At 42.2% G+C, this 26539-nt stretch overlaps 2 protein-coding genes across 13 annotated transcripts in view; one reads left to right on the top strand and one right to left on the bottom strand.

Annotated features, from left to right (window-relative positions):
- Tpgs2 (tubulin polyglutamylase complex subunit 2) overlaps nt 1–9662 on the top strand; it is a 60225-nt gene extending 50563 nt beyond the window's left edge. Inside the window, exons 5-7 of the mRNA XM_006971420.4 lie at nt 4519–4632; nt 6357–6517; nt 7860–9662. Of these exons, the coding sequence (XP_006971482.1) occupies nt 4519–4632; nt 6357–6517; nt 7860–8093 (509 nt within the window). The 3' untranslated portion in view covers nt 8094–9662. The remainder of the gene's footprint in view (nt 1–4518; nt 4633–6356; nt 6518–7859) is intronic.
- A 10028-nt stretch (nt 9663–19690) lies between these two features.
- Nucleotides 19691–26539, bottom strand: part of Fhod3 (formin homology 2 domain containing 3) — a 425281-nt gene continuing 418432 nt past the window's right edge. For all 12 annotated transcript variants that reach the window (XM_076554837.1, XM_076554838.1, XM_076554839.1 and 9 more), the window contains one exon: nt 19691–20294. In XM_076554837.1, the coding sequence (XP_076410952.1) occupies nt 20212–20294 (83 nt within the window). In that variant the 3' untranslated portion in view covers nt 19691–20211. The remainder of the gene's footprint in view (nt 20295–26539) is intronic.

The following is a 26539-nucleotide window of genomic DNA, read 5'->3' as shown; positions in this document are numbered from 1 at the left end:
GAAGCCTACTTGATAATGGTGGATGATCTTTTTGATGTGTTCTTGGATTAGGTTTACAAGTATTTTATTGAGTATTTTTACATCTGTGTTTATAGGAAAAATGTTCTGTAATTCTCTTTGTTGAGTCTTTATGTGGTTTGAGTGTCAGGGTGACTGTGGCCTCATAAAAATGAGTTCTGTTTCTTCTGTTTCTATTTTGTGGAATAACTTGAGGAGTATTGGCGTTAACTCTTCTTTGAAAGTCTGTTAGAATTTTGCACTAAAACCATCTGAACCTGGACTTTTTTTTGCTTAGGAAACTTTTAATGACTTCTATTTCACTAGGGGTTATAGGTCTCTTGAAGTTGTTTATCTGATCTTGATTTAACTTTGGTAAGTATTACCTATCAAGAAAGTTATCCATTTCTTTTAGATTTTCCAATTTGGTGGAGTGTGGGTTTTTTAAGTATGTCCTTATGATTCTCCAGATTTCCTCGGTGTCTGTTATGTCTCCCTTTTCATTTTGTTAATTTGGATATTCTCTCTGTCTTCTAGTTAGTTTGGATAAGGGTTTGTCTGTCTTGTTGGTTTTCTCAAAAAAAAATTAAAACAACTCTTCATTTCATTGATTTTTTGTATAGTTTTCTTTGTTTCTATTTTATTGATTTCAGCCCTCTATTTGATGATTTCTTGACATCTATTCACCTTGGGTGTACTTACTTCCTTTTGTTCTAGAACTTTCTGGTGTGCTTTTAGATTGCTAGTATGAGATCTCATCAATCTTTTTTTATGTAGCCAATTAGTGCTATGAACTCTTAATGCCGCTTTCATTGTGTCCCATAAGTTTGGGTGTGTTGTGTATTCATTTTCATTGAATTCTAGAAAGTCTTTAATTCATTTTGTCTTGAACTGTTTTTCATTGAGTAGAGAGTTGTTTAGTTTCCATGAATTTGTAAACTTTTTGTTGTTTCTGTTCTTGATTCCCAGCTTTAATCCTTGGTGGTTTAATAGGAAAATATTTTTATTTACTTGTATCTGTTGACACTTGCCTTTGTGTCCTAGTATGTGGTCAGTTTTGGAGAAAGTTCCATGAGGTGTTGAGTGAAATGTTCTATAGTCATGTTAGGTTCATTTGCTTTATAATATCAGTTAGCTCTAGAATTTCTCTGTTTAGTTTTTTTTTTGTCTAAATGACCTGTCCTTTGATGAAAATGGAGTATTGAAGTTTCCCACTATCAGTATGTAAAGATCAATGTGTGATTTAAGCTGTAGTAGTTTTTCTTTTATAAAGGGGGGTACCCTTGTGTTTGGTGCATAGATAGTAAGAATTGAAATGTCATCTTGGTGAATTTTTCCTTTGATAAATATATAGTGTCCTTCCCTATCTCTTTTGATTAATTTTCTTTTGAAGTCTATTTTGTTAGATAATGAAATTGCTACACCAGCTTGCTTCTTAGGTCTATTTGCTTAGAATATCTTTTTTCCAGCCATTTATCTTGACACAGTGTTTATCCTTGATGCTGAGGTGTTTCTTGTATGCAGGAAAATTATAGGACCTGTTTTCATATCCATTCTGTTAATCTGGGTCCTTTTATTGGGGAATTGAAGCCACTGATATTATGGGATATCAATGAACAATGACTGTTAATTCCTGTTATTTTGTTGTTGACTGTGGTGGTGGTGGCAGTGTGTGTGTGTGCGTGTGTGTGTGCGTGCATGCTTTTGGTTTTGCTGATGTGAAATTATTTATTTCCTCCTTGTTTTGGATTTTTCCTTCTAGCGCTTTCTGTAGGGCTGGGTTTGTAGATAGATAGCTTAAATTTGAGTATAGTAATCTGAGCTGGTATCTGTGGTCTCTTAGAGTCTGCAATACCATTGAGAAGTCAGGTGTAATTTCCTATAGGTCTACCTTAAATGTTACTTGCTCTTTTTCACTTTCAGCTTTTAATATTCTTTCTTTGTTCTATATATTTAGTGTTTTGATTGTTATGAGGTGAGGGGACTTTTTTTTTTCTAGTCCAATCTATCTGGTGTTCTGTATGTTTCTTGTACTTTATAGACATCTCCTTCTGTAGGTTAGGAAATTTTTCTTCTATGATATTGTAGAAACTATTTTTCTGGGCCTTTGAGTTGGTATGCTTCTCCTTCTTCTATTCCTATTATTTGTAAGTTTGATCTTTTCATCGTGTCCCAAATTTCCTGAATGTTTTGTGTCAGGAATTTTCTATTCTATCCTCAATACCTGGGATTCTCTCTTCTATCTCTTGTATTCTGTTGGTGAAGCCTGCCTCTGGAGTTCCTGTGTGCATTCCTAAATTTTTCATTTCCAGGATCCCTCAGTTTGTAAGTTTTCTTTATTGCTTCTATTTCCATTTTCAGGTCTTGAGCAGTTTTATTTGTTTCTGCCCTCCACCACCACCACCAACCCCCTTGGATTTCTTTGAGGGATTTATTCATTCCCTCCAATTGTTTGTTTGCATTTTCCTGAATTTCTTCATGGGATTTTTTTTTTCATTTCCTCTTTTGAGACCTCTATCATCTCCATATAGTTGGTTTTAAGGTAGTTTTTTGTGCTTCAGCTGTGTTGGCATATTCAACGCTTGCTGTGATAGGATAGCTGGGCTATAGTGGTGACATATTGCCCGGGCCATTACTAATTGTGTTCTTATACTGGTGTCTAGGCATCTGGGTTTGGAGTGATTATTGGTCTAGGTGCCGATTTCTGGGTTTGTCTCAGCTGGGTAGGAGTTTTGTTCCTTAGTTTCTGTTTCCTCTCTGAATTTTCAGAGAATGTGTTGGTTGAGTGTTGCCTGTTTTACGGGCCTGCTCAGCTGGTATGTTCATGGGGGGATGGAAGGTCAGGAGAAGATGATCTGAGGGATCCACAGGAAGCATCGACGTGGGGCGGGGCGTGCAGCTGGTGTTCTGTTGCAGCTCTTGGGGCAACCCTTAGTATTGGATCTGGGAGAATAGAGTGAGTGGGGAGGTCCGTGGACTGTGTACCTGGTCTTCTGGCAGGTGCTGTCTATAGTTGTCCACCGGGGTTGAGGACTGGGACAGAGCAATGTGGCAGGAAGGGAAGGGCTGATCCCAGAGTTATAATCGAAGTATAGTGCCCTGGCAGGTACAAACAAAAATTCACTCCAGAAAAAAATGTAAAATTAATGATGGTGATTATGGCATAACTTTGTAAAATATACTAAAAGCTATGACTTCTGTGTTTCACCTAAGTGGTATGGTAGATGAATTATATCCTTAAAAGGTTTTTTATATAAAAAGGAGGTGACATTACCCAAGGCCTTGGATTTTTTTTTTAATAAGTTTTCAGAAAGTAAATTTTACTAAAACCCATGTAGACACCTGAAGAAATTCAACCCCATGAACAAGAACCAACGTAAACATAAACACCATGAACTCAGGGGTCTCCCCAGTGTTGCTTCAGGCACAGACTCTAAGGCAGTGTGCTTCTGTCGATGGAGCTAACACCAAGGGGAAGCTAGCCTCGGGGAGGAACTGAGGACTGATGCTGCAGACCTGGAACAGCATCCAGACACTGACCTTAGACTTCTGGTAACGGCAGAGAATGATCCCACTGACCCTCCTAACTTCATGTGTTCTCTTTTCTGGGGGTGCTCATGTAACCCAGGCTGTCCTTGCGCTTGTTATGTAGCTGAGGGGGACCCTGGCCTCCTAATCCTCTTGCCTCTACCACCCCACCAAGTGCTAGTATTATAGGCTATACTACCAAACCCAGCTTCTGCCTGAGAAATCCTAAAAGTAAGCCCAAAGAATTTGTTTCTAAGTAATTTAACTATGTGTAAGAACAAAGCTCTCCCAGCACTCAGGAGGCAGAGCCAGGTGGATCTCTGTGAGTTTGAGGCCAGCCTGGGCTACCAAGTGAGACCCAGGAAAGGCGCAAAGCTACACAGAGAAACCCTGTCTCAAAAAAATAAAAAAAATAAATAAAAAGAACAAAGCTCAAGAATATTTATAGAAATAGAAAACATTTATCACTCAACAGTGCAAGGTTAACAATTTCTGGCACCTACTCAGAAGTTACCAGTCAGGAAAAATACAGTATTAATAGGGGAAAATAGATTAATTAGAACAAATCTAGAACTGACACACACTTTGGAATTATCATCAGAAGATAATAAGATGAATGCATATCAGTGGGGGAGAGGAGGGAAATAAATTATGATTCATCCACCCCCATAGACCATGGGTCCCATTCTTCATACAGTAAAACTAGGAAAAGGAAGAGGCGTCCATCAGCACCCTAACATTCATATTGCCCTGCATTTATATGGCTCCATTCTCAAGAAGTTCAGTGTCCTTTCCTAACACCAGGTTCCCCCAGATTGCCTGTCAGTTTCTCTTGGTGATAAGGCCTGACCTGTCAATGAATCCAGGGCATTTAGAGTATAGAATCCTTCACCATTTTTTCATCTTTGCACAGTTATCTACAGTACTGTGTAGTAGAGTGCAGTATCTGAGTTGTGTTTGTTTGAACGTTACCATTGATTTCTGGGTTTACAGACAATGAAGACCAGCAAGAGAAGCCTCACTTTGACGGTCGCAGTGTGATATTTGAGCTAGATTCCTGCAATGGTAATGGGAAGGTTTGCCTCGTCTACAAACACGGGAAACCTGGTAAAGATCATTTCTGAAGCATGATCCTACAGTATGGATGCGGTCTTCCTTGAACTTGACTGTCAGACATTAGTGAACACAGCGCTCTCTGAGATGCTTCCAGGTCTCTTCTTTGTGCCAAGACTCAGCCCCTCTGTCCTCTCTGAGCATCCCCCACTGGACTAATTTCTATATTCCATCTCCTTGTGTGAGTCACTGAACAATCAGCAGGACAGACGAGAAAAGCTTCAAAAACTAGTCCTTCTGGTCACAGGGCCGTGTATTAGTTAAGCATTCAGGAAATATGTTACCTTTCTTTTATACGTTTATTCATAGGCCAGTTAAGAGCAATAGAAACCTGAATTATGACCTCAAGTGTCCACAATGAAAACCAAGAGAAAGGGGGGCTAAATGATAGTTACTGAGAGACTGTGCACATCTAGACAGAAACCACCACCTACTCCATAATAGGAGTTCAGGCCTAGGATTGACTCTAGAGCTGAGCACAGTTAAGCATTCTTCTTACCTCTTTCTGGTGGTATGAAGAAGCGTAAACATTAGAAGTTACCTCTGGAGAGAAGAGATTGTTTCCAGGTAAAGCTGTTGTAGCAAAAGACGTGGAGCTGCATTGTAAATGATGATTGGAATTAGATATGAGGAAGGAGTGAGGGGGCAACCAAGCCGAGGGACAGATGGCTGAAAGCCATTATCGTGAAAAAGTTCAGCTGATTGGTGGTAACGACAGTTCTCTTAATGAGCTAAGGTGGTTTGCCAAAGCTCATCTCATTCGAAGGAGATGGAGTCTGAATGCCAGCCACTTCCTCTCATTCAAAGCTTGGAAAGCCAAGCAAAAAGGTCTGGACAGTTGTAGAAGACTAAAGAGTTGTTCGGGGCAGTTTAGGAGAGTAGCAGGATTCAAATGAAGATGGGCAGGTAGTTTTAGAGAAGGAAGAAAGTAAATGGGAAACACCTAGGGGAGCTGTTGCAGCTGCCTCCAAAGCTGATGAGACAGAAGAGGCTAAAGATGACAGAAATGGAATGGTGGCCGATGTAAGACAGCACCTGGCATAGGAGCGCCTGGGTTCGCTGACATGGGACAGGATGTCGTCCAAGCAGGATTGCACGAGTAACTTGGTATAGACCAGTGGTTCTCAACCCGTGGGTCCCAACCCCTCTGGGAATCACAGGACCCTTTCACAGGGGCCACCTAAGACTATCGGAAAACAGATACTTACATTACGATTCATAACGTAGCAACAAAAATAATTTGATGTCTGGGGCCACCACACCCTGGGGAACTGTTTTAAAGGGTAACAGCATTAGGAAGGTTGAGAACCACTGGTCTAGACTCCTTTACATTGTTTTGTTGCTGTGTGTTCTCATAGCACTTTTGATTAGAGACCTCTTTTTAAAAGATTGATCCGTTCAGAGCTTCTTTCCATCCAAAAGGAAGAGGGAGTGCTGAGTCCACAGAGAATAGAAGCATCTGCCAAGATAGCCTTAATGAAATGCCTCATGGTCCCAGCCAAGAGAAAGATCCATTGTGGGATCAGTCAGGAGTCTAAGAGTATCAAATAAACATGTAAAGGCAGCCATGAGAGCAGAACTGGGGGTCTGGAAGGGGAAAGAGTTTTCTTTTATGTTTTAAAGCCTTTCTACTATGGATTTCTCTCAACAATGTATGTTGACATTTTAGTTGAAAGGGAAAACATATTAAGCTGTCCCTTTCTTCTTGTGCTATTTAGGATTAGCTCATGACACTGAGATCTGGTTCCTGGACAGAGCATTATACTGGCATTTTCTCACAGATACCTTTACTGCCTATTACCGCCTGCTCATCACCCACCTGGGCCTGCCCCAGTGGCAGTATGCCTTCACCAGCTATGGCATTAGCCCACAGGCCAAGGTAAGGAGACAACTCCCACCATCCCAAAATCTGATGTGAATCAAGAATCTCCTGTGAAAATGTTACATTCCAAATTCCCCACCTGCAGCAATAGAGCAAGGGGTGGAACCCATATTTTCTATAAGCAGAACTAGTGATTCCAATGTTGGCTGATAGCCTCACGTGATTTGGATCTAATTAAGTAATCAGGATCAACTAGGGTGTTATTTTTAATTAAATGTCACGGAGGACTTGGGTCCAGACAGTTGTTTTTTGATTGACAATACAAACACTTAGAAGGATTGACAAGTATCTAATTCCCCTCTGCTCCCGGTGTACATCTCCATCGGCAGGCACAATTGTCAGTATGTAAGCCCTCCTTGAGAGACTCATTACATGTAAAGCATTAATGCACGGGTCTTTGTACCTTTTTGCTAACACAAATGTAGCAATTCTGCACTTTTATTTTTTCACTTAGCACTTCATTGTAGAGCTCATTCCATATCAGTACACATAGAGCTGTCTTCTGTATATTACAGATCTGGGCATCATTTCAAACAGAGATGCCAGGTTTATACAGCCTGCCTTGAAAACACCAAGTTGTGGCTAGAACTTTTCACTAAAAGGTCTAAAGGGAAATCATAATGATTACTTATAGCACTTAATTAGCAAAAAATTAGGAACTGCGTTCCACTGCAGCTTTACTAAACATGGCCTCATTCTTCTCACATGTTTCATGAGAACAGCTTCCATGTCATCAATGCTATGAAGTGTTCTAGTCAAACGACGACACAAGAGGAACAAATGTGGCTGTCCTTTTCTCCATAGCTTTCTAGAGTATATATACCATAGCTGGTATAGAACTATAGCACACAGCTTCCTGTATGGAAGTCCTGCACTGACCTCTACCACACCACTTGGAGGGATGGTGCTGCTGGGATATCCACGGTGGGCACCATCTGCTTTGATGGCAGGCAGGAGGACGCTGTCCCCTGGTGGGCTCACTACTTCGCAGACTGCCTTAATTTTGGAGGCCTTGAAAAGCACTGTATGTGCTTGACCGAGAGGTGGTGGTGTCTCTCACCACTTGCTGTTAAATGAAGAGCTCATAGTTTGTTTTTTTTTTTAAAAAAAAAAGGTGTATAAATTCAGTATTACTTCACTGGATCTGTGAACCAGAAATGTTTAGATTTTATAGCTTTTTGAATTTTGGAATAATCACATATACTTCACCAGTTGACATTCAAAAAAAAAAAAAAAAGGTGGGTTAGTGATGGTCAGTTTGTAATGTTTGCCGTATGTGCCCCTGCTCCTGACCCATTTCTCCTTCAAACTTGGACTCTTTCCCACTTCTGCCTTACAGCAATGGTTCAGTATGTACAAACCCATCACCTACAACACAAGCCTGCTCACAGAAGAGACCGACTCCTTTGTGAACAAGCTGGACCCCAGCAAAGTGTTCAAGAGCAAGAACAAGATCTTAATCCCAAAAAAGAAAGGGCCTGTGCAGCCTGCCAGTGGCCAGAAAGGACCCGGACTCTTAGCTCCACTTACCCCTAAACCTTCCTCTGGCTCTGGAAACCCTGTCCGAAAATAAGCATCCCATCAGCCTCACAGCAGTGATACCAGCACACAGATGCCCTGGGGCGGCCCCATCTTCAGACACTTTGTGACTGTAGGCATTGTCCTGAGGGACCAGAGCCTTAGGCCAGGAGTTGGAAAAACCATACTGAATTCTCCCCAGGAGTCCTTTCCTCCGTACGTTGTGCCAACCCCATCTCCAAAACCAGCTAAGACTTTCAGATGTGTCTAGAGGTTTACGTTTTGTTTTATTTTTATGTCTATACCCAATACTTAACATCTTAGCAGTAATTAGAGAGGTCCTACCAAATAAACCCATGGCTCAACTCATGAAACATCAATAACAACTAATCATGTGACCACCTCAGTTATGAAAATTTTACACCCTCAGTTGCATTAGCCACACTTCAAGTATGCACGTGATAGTGGATTCCATATTGATAACACAGAGATGGGGAGCATTTCTGTCATAGAAATGTTTTTGGACAACATTGCATGCAAACATTTTCATACTGTTAATGTATAATGTTGATGCCTTAGCTTTTTAGGCTATATGTTTTGAGAAGACACTTTAAAGGACACAGTCTTGTGTTCTTTACAACCTATACCATAAACACATCGCACTTGATTCATGTCTTTTTTATTTAATTCACTATAAAATCCTATGTTCCTGATTATTTTCCTATAAAGGGGCTTGTTTCCAGCTTTGTGTCATCGATATTTCTACATTTACCAAAACTATCTTTTAAAAGAGATTGACCCCTGCTGTATTTTATCTGTTAAAGCCTTGGGCATTCATTTGCAGATAAAGCCAGTCTGTTCACAAGAATTTCCAGCTGTTCTGCTTATTCACAATTGAGAGCTGTCTCTCCCAGCTACCTCTGGTCTAAGCAGTAGCCTGCCTAGAACAGTGTGGGGTGCCAAGAGGCCTTTGTAAGTAAGCATCCTGTAATCCAGAAGAAACATGGTGGTATTCGACACTGAGCCACCCCACAGGTTTGTCTTGTGTTAAATGTTCCATATACAGAATTTCTATAAAGAACTTACTCTGATTTTCAGTTAGGAATATCTGATTCCTTCCTCTACAGTCCTGGCAGTGGGCAGGAGTTACCCACCTGGCCCCAATGTTCTTAATGGCTGCAATTTTTGTACTGATATTCCAGAGGTAGAAGAATAACGAGTTCAGAGGAGAGGGAGACTACCCACTCCCTTTACTGTTGGCTAATTTATCATTTCTTACTCTTTCTACCAGTGTTTGTTCAGGCTTCTTTTTGTGCTGCCTCTACCTACTAATCATTCTAGGGCTTCTCTTTTCTATTATGCGATGAGAAGTTCCTATCATTCTCTACCTGTACTTCTCTGACATCATTTTGAATATTTACTGAAAATTTAAAATTCTTGCTTTGGGAGCTGGAAAGATGGTTCAGCAGTTGAGGGCATGCACTGCTCATGCAGAGGACCCAAATTCCCTTTCTAGTACCCACATTAAGCAGCTCACAGCCACCTGTAACTCCAACCCAAAGTGCTCTCTGGCCTCCACAGGAACCTATGCACACACAAAGAATAAAAATACTTGAAAAACGTATTTGTTGTTGTTGTTCACTATAATGATACTCAGAAAGGGGGTGGGGTCTCCAGTCTTTGTCTTATGATTTCTATTTCTTTGAAGAGACACCATGACCACAGCAACTCTTATAAAGAAAACATGTAATTGAGGTGGCTCACTTACAGTTCAGTCCATTATCATCATGGCGGGGAGCATGGTGGTGTGTAGGCAGACATGGTGCTGGCTACATCTTGATCAGAAGACAACAGGAAGTGGTTTGTGACACTGGGAATAGCTTGAGCAAAGGAGACCTCAAATCCCCCCACCCCCACCCCACAGTAACACACTTCCTCAAACACGGCCACACCTACTTCAGGGCCACTCCTCCCTATGAGCTTCTGGAGGTCAGTTACATTCAAACTACCACAGTCTTCCTCCTGCTGCCACTTCCCTACTGTCAGGAAATCGAAGAAGAATTAGCCATCAAGGATATGGCAGACTCACTGGCTGCATCCACATTTTTTTAATAGTTCGGATATTGAAATATTAGTGCTCCAGTGTATTTGGGAGCACACAGAGCTTCATGTTAGTGTATTCCGTTGTTTTAAAACATACTGAAAATCATATATTATGTTTCAAGACAGGATCTGTCTATATAACCCAGGCTGGCCTCAGCTTTGCAGTTCTGCTTTCATGCACCACCATGCCTGTCCACTTTTAATGGAAAAAGGTTTAAAAACAGCATCACTCATTATCATGTGCAGGTTCAAAACCAACCATATAACATTCAGTGTGGCTAAAAAAAATTATATATATGTAACTTTAATGATGATATGACTGTCAGATTATCCATAACTTAGGTGATAATTTGAATTTTTTCTTAAATTATTTTATTTCACTTGAGCACTTAAAAATGTGTAAAAATTCAGGGGAAATCCACCAGTACCAGGCCATCATGTGACTGCTTCTGTGTTAAGGTTACAAGCAATCACATTATCTCCTTGTAATAGGTATCCTTCAGTTGGTATTTGTGGAGCCTTTGAATACTTGAATTTGATTCCACTTATATAGCACAAATGAAGCAACGGAGGAGCCAAAGGAGTGGTGTGCTACGGGGTGGTCTTTCTGTACACTGTGAATGTATGTCGCTCTCATTGGTTGACTGATAAATAAAGCTTTTTGGTCAATGGCAAGGCAGAATAAGGTTAGGCAGTACATTCAAACTGAAGACGGAGATGAAGAATAGTGGAACCAGAGCAGATGCCAGCCCGCCACCCAAGGAGCAACATGCCAGCAGACAGGTAATGAATGCCAAGACCACGTGGCAAAATATAGATTAATAAAAATGGGTTAATTTAAGATGAGTGAGCTAGTTAGTAATGAGCCTGGGCCATAAACCAATCAATTTGTAATTAATTAAGCCTCTGGCTGGTTATTCAAGTACCGGTAGTCAGGAAAGATTTATCCGGCTACGGTGGTTGAACATGCTCGTATCTTCTCTGCTCATGTGTACACTGATTTCTCTCATCATACTTCTCTTAAAGAACATACAAGGTCAGAACTAAGCAGAGCAGTAAATCAAATGCAAAGACCTTCTGTATAGGTGGCCCTGTGCAATGCATAGACCACTCACCTAGGGAACTGGTTCTTCTAAGAGAAAAAAGGGCACTTTGAGCAAAGTCTTAACAACAGGAAGCTAAATGAGTTAAATGGGGGGAAACACACATGAGATTGATGTTTTTAAAAATGTAGTTAAGCCGGGTGGTGGTGGCGCATACCTTTAATCCCAGGACTTAGGAGGCAGAGGCAGGCAGATCTCTCAGAGTTCAAGGCCAGCCTGGTCTACAGATTGAGTTCCAGGACAGCCAAGGTTGTTACACAGAGAAACTCTGTCTCAAAACAAACAAAAAAAAAAAAAACCTTTTTTAAAATGGAGTTAAAATGTTAGTATACTATACAAGAAACTTCAACTGCCCAGGAAAAAGGCACTCTTCTAGAGTTACAAAATGAGAACAGATCACCTCATGATGTACTGATGTAGCTAATACCATGCACAAAATGTCACATCATCCTCCTTGTAGGGAGGTAGCCAGTCCAAAGACAAGGATGAAAGTGTCCAGCTACCATGCATACAATAGCCTAAGGTATTTAATGTTTAAAGCTGTGATTGCTAGACTTAGAAATGTGCACCAAAGTCACGGGTATCATGTGGAAAATAAGATCTTGGATCCCCGTTCAGATGTACAAAATCAGAATTGCCAAGAATGATTCCAAGTATCAGGAGATCATTCCACTTTTTTTTTTTTCAAGACAAGGCCTTGCCATGTAGCTCAGGCTGACGTACAGCTGTGTAGTTTCCTGCCTTACACATACAGACACATGCCCTGCCATTACGTATGTAATTAAACCATGTGTAATTACATGCCTAGCATGGGGTTTTAGTCAACTTGACAGTAATACTGAGTCTGAAACTTTCTGCTTAAGGTCTGAGTGGCCTGGCTTTAATTTCATGAAAAATACAAAATTTTTTGCAATCCAGTAAAGCATGTATAATAACAAATATAACAACCACATTTTTTTTCACTTTTTGCGTGATGTATTTTCCTAAAGTGTTGTTATGGAGACTATTAAACATTTGCAGATATAAATACAACAGTATAATTAATCTGCTGTGTCCACAGTTTCAACAGTTACTGTCTCATAGCTTATGTTTTAGCTATACATCTGCTTCTCCAATTTTGTCTTTTAAATAATTGCAACCGATTAGTTTTTGAAGCCATATGTCTTGCCTTTGGCTTTAGCAGTTGCTCTGGTGGTTATAATGCATGCTCCTTCTCTGTTCAGTACAGTAGTTCACACAAGGTCCCTGGTAGCACTATTTGTGTAGTGTAATTCTGACCATACATTACTGCTGCATGGACTGCAGGTAGGTAGTAGCAAACCACGTTGGCTGTGCTCTTACCTTTGAAATATGTTGATAAATTCCCACCAGATCCCTGTTTTTCCAGCTGCATTGGTTACCTTCCTTTGCGCCATAACCAAAGCAGCATGTAGAAGAAAGTATTTTTGGCTTACAGTTCCAAAGGAAGAATCCCTAACGGCAGGAGAGGCTTTGCTGCAGGTAGCCAGAGCAGGAAACTGAGAGAGCAAATCTCCAACTGCAAACATGACGCCATGAGAACTGGAAGCAGGACAAGGCTAGCCTATAACTTCCCAAGCCCACCCCCTTCCTCCAGCAAGGCCACGCTTCCTAAATGTTCTGTGGCCTCCCCAAACAGCACCACCAATCAGGGAGCCAGTGTTCAAATATGTGAGCCTAGGGAGAACACCAGCCACGTACTTTCTTATAAACCCACACAGCCTCCATTATGGAGCTGTGACTGCTAACTGAGTGCAGTTAGTATTCAGAAAAGATAGTTTCTACTTTTCCTGTTCTTCCTTTATAATCTGACCCACTGTTTCTAGCTATTAACTTTCTGCTGGCAGCTGGGCTCTCCTAAGCCATTCATCCTTTGCTTCCAAGACACCAGTTGGGTTCTTCCCCTATGCCTTTATACCTGTAGTTTCCTCCAAGCTTCAGCTCTAGTGTGCCTCTGCCCAGAGCTCAGTGAAGCCCCAGCTCATCTTCAAGGAGAGCACCATTCAGTGAACTTCGGTCCTCTTCCCTTGTCTCTCTGGTTCCAGTGGATTGCGAGCAGGGGTTTCTGTGCTGCTTTGCAAAGCCATCCTAATCATTATGGAGTCCCATGAACCATTAATATGTAAAATATAAAGCTGGTTATACATAATTTTGCAGTAAGTCAAATGTGTCATATTTTAGGACAACTAAGAATGAGAAAAAGCTATGAAAATGCCTAACTCTTTAAACATTGAGAAGACAATTAACATCTTATTTTAAAGTCTGGATACCCTTAGTTCAGCTTATGGACGGTGTTTGTCAGAAAATCCTGTCATAATGAAATCCATTACACATGAAGCCACGGGTGCCCCTGAGCTTTTCTCCACCATGTACTTTGTACCCAGAAGCCTAGCTGACTGGATATCCCACCAACAACTATCATGATAAGGCTCTAAAAGAAAAAAAAAAAGTAACTCATGAGACATGCTGGGATGTGCCACATCTTATCCTGTGTCTAGGAAACGTTCCTCAATATCATTGATGCTCTATTTCTTCAGATGTAAAATGAAAATTTATGGAAGGGCTGTAAAACTCTATTAAATAATGCAAATCAAGTACTCACATGGAGATGGTTTCAATAAGCAACAGCTTTTTAAAAAGCATTCAGAAAGTCCATTTTCTCCCCATGAATTACCTAACCAACAGAACCAATTGCTCTACCAGATGATTTTTTGACAAAATTGATGATCTATTTTAATACATATCTTCACTGTCTTATTTCAGAGCCATTAGCTTTCTTTTAAAATTGAAAAGACATTTCATTTCTTAAGCAATTTAGCACTTTTGTGGTGTAGTTATCTCCCTGATAAAATGATTTCTAATCAAAACTAGAAATAGCTAAGAATGGTGGATAACTGAAATTTAATTTGATGACAGCCTCCCACAGCTTCTGTTACGCCTCCTAAGGAGAAGGATCATGGTTCTCCCTTCCCCAACTGATTACCCAGCCCTGGCACACAGTTACCTCCAAACCTGGCTCTCAGTGTTTATTTGTATGGTTGTACCATTTTTTAGGACTGCCAAAACAAGCTACAACACACTTCATGGCTTAATAGAACATAAATTTACTCTTGTGTACTTCTGGAATCCAAAGGCTCGATAAAAGTCCAGGTGTCCCTGGGGCTGTCCTGGAGAACCTGTCCTTGCTTCCTCCAGATGTTAGTCTGGGTCCACATCACCTCAGTTCTTCTGTTCTCTCTTCACCTTCTCTTCTGTGCTTCTCAATTCTCTTCTGGCTATCCTTTATAAGGACACTTGTGATTGGATTTGAGGCATACCCGGACCTGCAGGGTGATCTGCTGCACCTGCAAAGGATCTTCCTTACGAGGAATTTTAGATTTCAGAGATTGGAACCTGAGGCTCCGGAAGTGCCATGAGTCAATGTGCCACAGCAGTGTTTGCTACTACTCCACTCCAAGGGACCATGACCATAAATTTTTGTTTTGAGAGCCACAGATGATCTAGAAGCGACTTAAGAGCTGGGGAAACGAAGCTGCTGCTTGTGCCCCTGCTCTTCATCCCTGCATTGTGTCCAACAAGGAACTTGGAAGAAGACGAAAGGTAGGTCTTCAACCCTCCCAGGCCCTATGCATGGTCTCCTTCATATCCAATTCCCTTTGAGTAAGTTACTTTTTTTTTTCTTTTGGTTTTTCAAGACAGGGTTTCTCTGTGTGACAGTCCTGGCTATGCTTTGTAGACCAGGCTAGCCTCGAACTCACTGAGATCCACCTGCCTCTGCCTCCCAAGTGCTGGGATTAAAGGCGTGCACCACCACTGCCTGGTGAGTAAGTTACTTTTTAAACAGAAAATAAATCGTTAAAATTCTAAAAATTAAAATCCATTATCTTCACCAAAATAACCCTTGCTTTTCATGACTTTCCAGCATTTATGTTAAGACAAGAGATGCAGGAGTAGCTGTGGGAATGACCTGAGAGATTAGCAATGACATCCTACACAGGTAAAGTACCACACTCCTTAACAGTTCACAAAGGTCTGATAGAGAAACTGAATACCTCAAAAAATAAAGTATGCTATTACAAGGCCTAGAGAGATGGCGCAGGCTGCTCTTGCAGAGGAGCAGAGTTCAGTTCCTAGTGTAGCAGGCAGCTCCCATCCAGCTGTAACTGCTATTCCAGGCAGTCTTATGCCTTTTCAGTTTTCTATAGATGTATACACACATGCACACACATACACATATGCACACACATGCACACACACATGCACACACACATGCACACATACACACATGCACACACACATGCACACACACACATGCACACACACACACATGCACACATACACACATGCACACACACACATGCACACATACATGCACACACATGCACACACACACATGCATATACACACATGCACACGCACATTATAAAAATTGCTAAATAGAGGCAGACAAGTTGTAAAGTGGCAACAAGGAGAGGAAATGAACCCTCCAGCTTCACTAAAAAACAATGAATACTAAGCTTAAAGGTACAGAATGTTTTATCATTGAGGCTCTTCTGAGCCTTTTTGATGTATCTGTTTCATCAGTAGACTTGAACAATCCAACAGGAAAAGAAAAAGATAAGATCAGTGTTCTAGAGCTATCCTGAAAGAAGGCTCAAAAGGACTTTTTTTGTTTGTTTGTTTGGTTTTTTTTTTGTTTGTTTGTTTTTGTTTTTCGAGACAGGGTTTCTCTGTGTAACAGCCCTGGCTGTCCTGGAACTCACAAAGATCCGGCCGCCTTGGCCTCCCAAGTGCTGAGATTAAAGACATATGCCACCATTGCCTGATTCGGAAGGACATTTACTGGTGTATTTTAACTACCTATGCTTTGACACTTCCCAACAAGGACCTCAGGTTTATCTGCAGCATGTCTGCACTAACACTCCCCAAAGAAGCCTCTCCAGGTAAAGAAAAGAGAACTCAAGAGCTGACCTCTTGTACCACTGTCTTGTTCCTTCCATGCAATGGGACATGGCAAACTGTTCAGTGAGAACCTTGTGTCTTTCTCTTGGCTTTCAGGGTGGGAAAGACCAAGCATACTTCACTAGGCACACAGTGTGAAGAAGGCTTTGCTCGGACATGCCCTAATTAATCAGTTCCTTTCTAGTGTGAAAGTTATTAATACAAAATAAATTATTTATATCTGTTCCCAAGTAAAATGGATCACAGGATGTACACACACACACACACACACACACACACACCACAGCTTCAGTTTGTTACCTCGGTCATACAAGGCCAACCATCCCACAGGGACAGTAGGAAGTCATATGAAGACAACTAGCCACTTGAACAAGGATATCCACCTGACAGACATTCTCCACTGCTGAGCCGATGTCACCCCCTAGAGTAAACCCCGAAACCTACATATTTTTTTTTGTCTTAAAAACTTCCCTTTGCCTAGCCTCCATACACACCTGGCAGTCACCATATTTCACCATAGCACATGCCCTGGATTGCACCATCCCCGCTATTCCTGAGCAAACAAACTCAGCCATTTTTTCTGCTTTTAGGTTGTCAGTGGTGACGAAACAGTTCTGTGTGGAGATATTATATTTGGTTTTTATCTAATTTTCATATAAAGAAAGAACAAACGCCTTGTGGGGCTAGGGCAGTGATTCCATGAGTAACGCGCTTGCTATACAAACATGATTAATTTGGATCCCCAGCTCCCCTGGAAAAGCCTGGCACAGCTGCTTACCAATGTAACCCAGCGCTGTGGCAGGTTGGAGACAGGCAGGTCTTGGAACACACTGCCAGCAAGTCTAGGTTCAAAGAAAAAAAACTATCTAGATGATTAGTAGTAATAATAACAACAGAGAGCAATGGAGGAAGATGCCTCACATCATTCTCTACTATCCACACATGGTACATATAGGAATAGAACACATACATATACACACACTAAATAAAATTCCTTGTAACTCAGTAACTTTCAGAGTCATCTTCACATTAGAAATAAGGGGTGAAAGTGAGATGATCTTTTAAATATTCTCAAGTCTGTGGTGATATGTAGCATGAATCTTAAAAGGTCTTTTAATAAAAAACAAACCTGGAGCCAGGTATTGGGGTGAATGCTGGAAGATCAGAGAAGCAGAACAAACCACAGCTTCCTCACCTCCCCAACTTCTCAGCTGATCCTGTTTCCTCAGATTGGAAGCCTCTGAGTTCTCATCCAAAATGAATCTCAGCTGAACTGCTGCTAAAAGCCTAAAAGCTTAACCAGCTCTAGTTCCTTGTCCTCATACCTTAAATACCTTTCTGCTTTCTGCCATCACTTCCTGGGATGTTTCCAGTGTGGCTTTGAACTCACAGAGATCCTAATGGATCTCTGCCTCCCAAGTGATAGGATTAAAGGTGTGAGTGCCATCATTTTTTGGCCTCCGTGTCTGTCTGGTGGCTGTTCTGTTCTCTGACCCCAGATAAAGTTATTAGGGTGCACACTATATTGGGGAACACAATATCATCACAGTGATATTTTATCTATATACCCCAATAAAGCTTATCTGAGGATCAGAGGAAAAAGCCAGCCACTATAGCAAACATAGAAGTCAGGCAATGGTAGCACACACCTTTAATCCTAGCATTCGGGAGGGAGAGATTCATCCAGATCTCTGTGAGTTTAAGGCCACACTGGGAACAGAGCCAGGCGTGGTGGCACATGCCTTAAATTCTAACACCAGTTAACCATAAAGGTCTGGAGGTCTGTACAGACAGACAGGAAGTGACAGAGCTGGGTAGAAAGAGGAAGTGATGTAGCTGAGCGGGGAGAGGAAGTGAGATGGCAGAGACAGAAAGGCATATAGGCGTGGGTATACAGGAAGTAGGTCTCTTTGGAGACTGAGGAGTTGGTGAGGTGAGGTTGGCTGTGGCTTGTCCTATTCCTCTGATGTCTCGGTTTTAACTCCTATATATAGCTCCGGGTTTTGGGTTTTTTATTAGTAAGACTGTTTAACAATTCATCTTACACAAGTCCAGGCCACACTCTAAACTACCACAATGTCTTGAGGAGGGTAAGGGAGGGAGATAAAGACACCAGTAGCTTTCAGTACAGTAGGTGAGTCCCATCCACAGACTTTGGTGGGCATCTCTGTCCTGCTACATTATCCCATACTGCAATGAGTATATTCAAAATAAAGCTATAAAGTCTCTCCTTGCCTAGCTGCAAAGGGAGAAACTAGTTAACCTCACTTGCTTCTCAGGAGCTTTTGATCCCTAAATTTAACATTATATTCTCCCAGTCATTCTGAATGTGACCTATGCTAAAGCAATAGCTTTCAGCAGAACAATAGGGGCCTCCCAAAGGGCACAGAAGTATCCATTCACCAAGCATCATGGCAACAACGCAGCTTCCTGTGTTTATACATCTCTGCCCTCTGTGAGAGCGAGCCCATGCCTAAGTTCAGTGCTGGGGCAATAAGCCAGTGATCTCAAAGCCAGCAAACCACATGAGCAATAATTCACATACAAAAGGGAAATGACTATAATGCCCTATGCATCCTTCTCAAGGGGTGATTAAATCATTTCCCTAATCTGTAATCTACAAACCCCACTGACTTTCCAGGGATTTCATGCAGTACTCACATCCTTCAGGTAGCCTCTCCCAAATGCCTGCTTGACAGTCATCTCCCCCACAGGTTAGGGAGTGCACAGTCAAAGGGGTAGGTATGAATACGTCATCTTCTTATAGATAACATCTGCTGCATGTTACCTGTAACCATCTCAGTTACAGAAGCACAGAGGTTTTGAAAGCTGGAACATTCATCCAGCCGCTGAAAGTAGCTACTGTAATGGTTTACCTTTTGCTGGCTTGGGAGATAGGTTTTTCATGGGGAGACCTGGCCAGCCCAGGAGCTTCTGTGGAAATCTGAGTCACTTCCTCGGCACCTGCCAGCCCCAGTGTCACCCTGAAACAGCTAAGATCCATGAATTAATCCTGTCTTGAACACTGTAGGTCTTGGCCACTTGTGCTTAAGACAAGTGAATGTAAAAACCATAACATTCTCTGTAGATAGCACTTTGAAATCTACTTCATCTGGGTGATGAGTAAATTTTCCGAGAAAATGAATTTTTGTATAAAAGGAAAAATTGTTGGTTCCAGAATAGTTCAGCTGTGTGGTAAGCTGCTCTCGCCTCTGTTTCGGCATCACACCCAGCAAACCTCGTGGGTAAGGTAAAGCCTAACAAGACCAACAACAGCTAGCATTCCCCGCAGCAAGAAGGGATGCCTAATTAAACCAGAACGCCAAAGAGCATGTTGTTGGGGCTACTCAGTCAACAAAGTACAACCCAAAGGACCTGAAGAGCATGCCAAGCAAGAGTCCTTGCTGACTAGGAAGGATGTGAACCTGCATTGCTATTTAAGATCCTCCGTCTATGAGAATAAGAGTTTCTTGTGATGACATTAAACTCTGTTTATTTAGTAGTTGAAACATGGTGTACATTTATGAGTTTATATAAACATTTGGTACATCTAAAATCCACAACTGGTAAACAATCTGTGCTTGCTTTTGTGTACAACATTGGCATTTATATCTGGACGTTTTGTTGTGGAGGAGACCCAGCTTCTGAGTCTAATCACATTGCCTCATGGTATCATAACAACTCGGACAGAAGTGATTTGTCCCTTACAAGGACTGCTGCTTCCTAGAAAAGGTGTCACACTTGGAACTAATAAACCAGGCATCAAGGAAACAAGAGAAACACAGCTGAGCTGATAAAGCAAGGACATGCAGGAGGTTCCTGGAGATCCGTGTCAATGCACAGTGGTGACACAAGAAGTGTTATATCCACAATGAGCTCTCAGTCCTGAACCTTCAGATGTTCGAGGCTCCTCCCACCCCTGCTGAAAGGGGTGGATCTGGCGAGAGTGGGTTCTCTGCTCGGCACACTTCTGAGGGCCTACAAAAGTCACAGCTGCAGTTCAGATGTGCCAACCAGGCCCAGGGCTCTGGCTTCTTCTGGAGTCAGGCCACTCTTCAAGGTCCTTCGTACTGCAGTGGTCCACACAGGTCACAAACAAAGAGACAAGAAGAGGAGGAGGTATTAGCAAGAGACAAATGGTACTCAGTGTCTCAATACCCGTCTACCTAAGAATCCAGGGGAACCCAGGGCTACTCTGTTCTTGCTCATGAAGTACCCTGGGAGAGACCATGGGGTGATAGGGTTGCAAGGAGGAGAGGGATATCCTCATAGACTTACTGAAAAATGGGTGCAGACTGTAGAAAGTGTATGTGGTATGTGGAAAGGTATGTGTCTTCCTAGAATGGAATGTAACAGAGCTGCAAGAGTCATAACATGGGAAACCTGGTTCTAATAATACGAGGGAGGGAAGATAAGCAGCACATGGAGAGGGGTCAGCAAGCTCCCAACTGCAAACCTATGGCACGAAATACAAGTTGGGGACGTAACCAACACCTAGGGCCTTGTGCAGCCACGTGTTAGGCAGAGCACAGGGCAAGGGACAATGGTCAGGCAGAGTCTCTGTGAGTGATGTGGGTCTCAGTCTCAACTTGACAAAGGACCTTTAGGGACAGTGATTGAAATCATTGTTGACCTTTCCTAAATAGATGCCAAGGAGGAAACTATCCAATTTCTGAGAGAATTTGGTAGAGGCTTTCTATATCTCATACAAGTTTCAAGAAGGCTGATGTCCACACCTCGTCACTGGGGCATTGATGGTCACTGGAAGTTGCTCCTGTTTCGCACGGAACAGGCTCATGTTTAGCTTGGCAACACATGTTTCCTGCTGTTTGCCACTGGTCAATTTTGATGTGAAAATAAAGATTGTGTAAGGGTGAATGAAGTACCAACTGCCTCTGCTCAAGAAATGCTGTTGTTTGAAAGATTCAGTACACTTCCGAAAGTTACAAACTATATTTGGTCCACTCCAGCTGTTTGAAGATCATAAAAGTGTATGGGGGGTGTATTTATTCTGTTTTTAGAACATATAGATCGATCTCCTACCCTAATCCCAAATTAACCATTTCCTCAGTTGATCAGAACAGTCTAGTAATCGGTGTAGAAAATAGAAGGCTAGCCTCCTGCATCTTTCCATTCCTTATTCCAGACCCACTCAAGTCCCACCATACTTTCTCCAGAAAGACAGGGCCTCATTTCAAGGGTCTGTTGGCAGTACCCCTCAATCTATACCTCCCCCCTCCCCTGGGCAAAAACTCATTTAGCATGTAGGAACGGATCTGAAAGTTCCAGGCTGTTTTCAACACTATTTCCTCTACTCTGGGTCACATGGATGTCTAGCACAAGAACAGACATGGTGAGAAACCAGAAAGTCAGGATTCTCTTCCTGTATGCCAGCTTCCCACTTGGGAGGGTGATTTATCTATCTATCTATCTATCTATCTATCTATCTATCTATCTATTTATTTATTTTATGTGCATTGGTGTTTTGCCATTGGGTCCCCTGGAACCCGGGTCCTCTGGAAGAGCAGTCAGTGCTCTTTACCACTAAGCCATCTCTTCAGCCCCGGGAGGATGATTTATTATTGTGAAACAGAGCTATTCTGAAGTGGAATGTTTTGGGGTCCGTTGGTAACCACCTCTCTGGCCAAGGCTTCCAGCTGAACCCACATTTCTTTCCATCATCACAATCTTAGCTTCTGGTCCAGCTTTGCCCTCTGAGAAGCAGTGACTGCTCACCTGGGCACACAGCTGAGGTGGGTGCCCTCAGCCGTCTTTAGGAGAGGAGTTGGCCTCTGATCTCTAAAAGTTTGACCAAGAAATTCTAGTCCTTTCTTGTAACATCTGGATTTTCCCCCGAAGAGTAGTAATTTAAAGCCTCAGGCCTAGTGGTAATTTGCTCTATACAAGAACATATAGCTGCCTTAGAATAATGAAAAATAATTTTTTTGCTTAATGAGAGTCATCTCAGAAAAGGGAAGATAAATGAACTGTGTTGTACGCTGGTTATGGTTCAGTGCTATGTCTAACGTGTTGTGAGACAAGTCTACTTTTCTTTTAAAATAGATTGAAGAGTTTTTATGATACAGTAAAAATCATCTCTAGAGTAGTTCACTTATCAGCTAGCATAGTGGTAATCCTCAATATTCTCTAAAAGTAGTAAGACTTTAATTACATTAGGCAACTGCAAAATATATCTCACACCCTGGAAGCAGTAAGGACATACTCACAGTATGAAGGAATAGGAATTAGGAAGATAATCAGAGACCTGTAATCCTATCCCAGCAGTCCTCAGAATCTTCCCACTGTGCAACCATGACAAACCTGAAGTTGTCAACTAGTTGTAGGTCCTGCCAAAGTGACAGCATCTTTACAGCGTGGCTCTGATCCCAAAACTTCATGATCCTGCCACAGAGAGGAGTCAGATCCTATCTGGGAGGGGAACTCCACAGCACAAGGGTAAGCCCCTCTCAATCCTGGAAAGAACTGAGCTCCCTTCAGACAAGAAAAGACTGACTATGAGTCTCTGGTTTGTGGCTGTGTTCTTTAGTAGGTAGACTACACAGCAACAGGCATGCGATCAGCAGGGCAGTCCCTTTTCACAGATGGGTCCAAGAAAAAGAACAAGAGTGTGGGGGTGTGGGGTGATTCTCCCTAGCTACTACAGCCTATCCTGCATCAGTCTATGAAGGATCCCTCCAACACCATCGAACTTCCACATAGTCTAAACAAGACCAACATCCAGGAAGCCTGCATTCACAATCATCCCTGGGGCAATGTATGAAATCCAATATGAAAAAGTGAGAAATCAAAATATAGAAAAACCCAAGTTCTAACATCCCTGTTCCTGTGTCAGAATTGCCAAGCCAACTGTTGAACTGTGCCTGGAATTTGTGGGAGAGCTGGGGTAGCCGTCTCTTGATGAGATGCTAACTAGCAATAGCAGGAAAGCAACAGAATTCGCTGTGGGAGCCTGTGGGTATATTAAAATGCACTTGGCATGTCTGAACTGACTGCAGAGTCTGACACTAGCAGGTAGGGCATGGACAGCAGCCTGGTATAAGCATCACATGTGGAATCCATCATTGCCTCTGGGGAACCCCAAGTGACCTTTATAGATCACAGGTCACAGATTTCTAGATTTTGGGATTCTGTTTCATTTCTTGTAGTGGATGGACTCTGTCTATAGTCAAATGAACTATGTACCCCAGACAGCTTGATCATTCATGTCTATTTACCTTGTCACCATTATTAATTAAACACACCACTGTTTCACACTGAGGTTTATCTAAATCACTGAACTTAACATAGATTTTTTTCCAAGTTGTTTCTTGTTTTGTGTTGTTTGTTCTTACTCTTGGAAAGCTTGGATTTATCATCTCTTTAAAATAGGAATCAAAATCTAGCATCCTCCACCTTCAATTTCTGTTGACAGTGCACCCAGTAGAGATAGACACTGACATGCACAGGGCACTGCATATCTTATAGTAACTGTGTCACAGGAAAACTGTGTTTGTCCAGATTAAAGAAAAAAGAGTATATGGCTGCTTTGTATAACACTGAAATAGTAACTATACCACAGGAAATTATGACAACCACCAAAATAGGCATTCTCTGGACAGATTGAAGAGGAAAATTCATTGTTACTGTTAATGTTCTCAGTGACATTATGGGTAGAAAAATCTGGACCATTGATTGGGTCCAATGTAGATAAGCAACTTGTAGAATATCTTCCATCTTCAAGGAATGGAAAGCTAAGCCAATAGCTCATATACTCTCCTTGTTTAAAGTCCCTGGCTCAACGTAGCCTCTCTCGGCCAGGGTACTCCCAGGTCTGGCAGCCTGTCTCCATCTCTCTCTAAGCTCACCATTTTGTCTTCTAGCCAAGATATTTGTCTTTTTGTTTGCTCATTTGTATATCATTTTGTGGTACAAGGGGTGAGGTTAGCTCAGGTCTCTGCACATGCTAGGCAAGCGCTCTACTACTGAGCACATTCCCAAGCTCCCTACAGCCATTCTTACACTGAGGCTGCCCATTCCAGTAAGAGCAGAAGTTATCACATGCAAGACTTCTTCCATTTGGCCTCTAGTTTATCTGAGTGACTGATGGGAGGGTAGCCAATGGCAACCACTGAAGATAACTTCCTGAAGACTTAAAAAAGGCCTTCAGAAGTTTCACTTAAAAATATTTCTTGTTACTATTTTTAAATATAGCAATCTTAAAAATGGTAAAACACACACACACACACACACACACACACACACACACACACACACAGAGAGAAAAGTTAAATACAAAAAGAAGAGAGCTTTCTAAGAGGCCCATCCTTCTTAGCACCAGGAAATACAACGACCACAAAGAAGTACTATTGCATGGCCTTCACATAGTGTGACATAGGCCTGTGACACTGGGATTTGGCCTATCATGTTCAGGCAGTGTGGATCAACATCACCCCTTTGAAGAACAGTTTGTCACCTGAGGCTCACAATGCCATTCCTGGTCATACCACCTACCCACCCCCACCTAATGCTTCTTCCCCTCACTATGAATGTGAGTCCCTGCTGGTGTTGTTAAGTGAGGGTTCTGAGTTAGTTGCCCTGAGATGGGACCCACGAATCCCCACCTGTAACAAGGTTCTGCTGAGATGACCATATTGTCTAAGCCTAACCCCGAGGAACATGTCTCTAACCAAGTTCTTAGACATGTGCACCAGGAGATGAGCCAAGAAGTCACAGCCACATTGGAGAAAGAACAAACTAGCAACAAAACTAAATGTAAAGGCCTTCCTTGGGGGCTGAAAGCCACTAACCAATTGTATTCTTGAAGATATAAAAATGACAGACAAGTAACGATAGTCTTTCATTAAAACCTGGAGGGAAGCCAGGATTCATGGTGCATGTTTTAATTCAGCACTTGGGAAGCAGAGGCCAAAGGATATCTGTGAATTCAAAGATAGCTTGATCTACATAGTGAGTTCCAGGCCAGCTAGTGCTAACCCCCAGTGTAACTGCCCTCTAGAGGGCAGTAACTAAGAAGCCCTGAGATTCTGCAGTCATTGGTCTGGATGAGCAAAGGCACCTAGAATTTTAGATCTTGGTAGAACACTCTAACATACATCCAAGGTTGAGAACCACATCTCCTGAGCCTTGATACTCAACATGAGTACCAAGGGCCAGCAGCAGCATCTTCACCTAGGAGCTTCTCATAAACCAACTCTTAGCCCATCCATTTTCAGCAAAATTGCATCATTCACCCTGACCTCAGTGGTTTGTTTTTTGTTTTGTTTTGTTTTGTTTTTTTCTTTCCTTTTTGGAAAAGGATTCCCAACAGACACTAAAGTAGAGCATATGAAAAAAGCAAGGCATGATAAACTGAAGGAATTTTTTTTTTCATTCTTTACCCTGGAAAAAGCACAGTATTGAGAGAAACAGAACTAGAAGGCTAAACATTGCATCTCATACCTGAGTCACCCCTGTGTAAATCTCGTGGGCTGGATAAACTGGGGGTGTCCTGTACTTGTATACCTACTAAGTTCTCTGCCAATGTGGCATGACTCTGCTTTTATCTGGGGACTCCTTTTCCTCTTCACCATCCCTTATTCTCATAGTCAAAGCCAGTGGACACTCAAGCTGTCCCCTGAATGACCCAGCAGGAGGCTGAAGCCTGGGCAATGTGCCTAATACACTGTAGGCCACAGCTAATGCCAGCGATCCGCAGGGATCACATTTCTCCACTGAGAGGGGTGCCTATGGGAATCAGTGCAGTGCAGATGGAAGGGTCAAGAGCAGCAGCAGGTTCAGGCTAAAAAGACTTTGATTTAGTTGAAGGCTGTTTGAAAGGAAAAGGGAAATCCTGGTCAGCCTCAGAGAACATGGAATGGTAAGCATTCTGCTTGTTCATCAAATCACTTGCTACCCCTGCTTTGTATTGTTAATCTGCCTGAGACTATGGTAAACCCTGGGAGGAGCCAGGCTTTACCTCACCAGTAGCCTCTGGTGCTGGGAGAAGAGCAGAAATGTAGCCTCTAGCAAAGCATTTGAGTCAGTACTTGGTAGTAAGCCTTACCTCCACATGTTTGAGACTTTCAGTGACCTCGGAGACCTTGCTAGAGACAGGGTATTCATTGGTAGAGGCTAGAGCATGTACAGCAAGTACATTTGACAAGTACAGCTGCCCCACCTCCCTCGTTAATAGCAGACACTGACAGGAACTTCCTATTGCTAAAGAATGCAGATAGGCACTTTCAGTAGCCACTGGACACCAATGGGAGCTTCCTCTGAGTTTCTGACATTCCAGGTCTCATCAACATGCACTCAC

This window comes from Peromyscus maniculatus, chromosome 19 (genome assembly GCF_049852395.1).
Source record: "Peromyscus maniculatus bairdii isolate BWxNUB_F1_BW_parent chromosome 19, HU_Pman_BW_mat_3.1, whole genome shotgun sequence".
In the NCBI taxonomy this organism is placed as follows: domain Eukaryota; kingdom Metazoa; phylum Chordata; class Mammalia; order Rodentia; family Cricetidae; genus Peromyscus; species Peromyscus maniculatus.
This window is presented reverse-complemented; position numbering and strand designations above follow the sequence as displayed.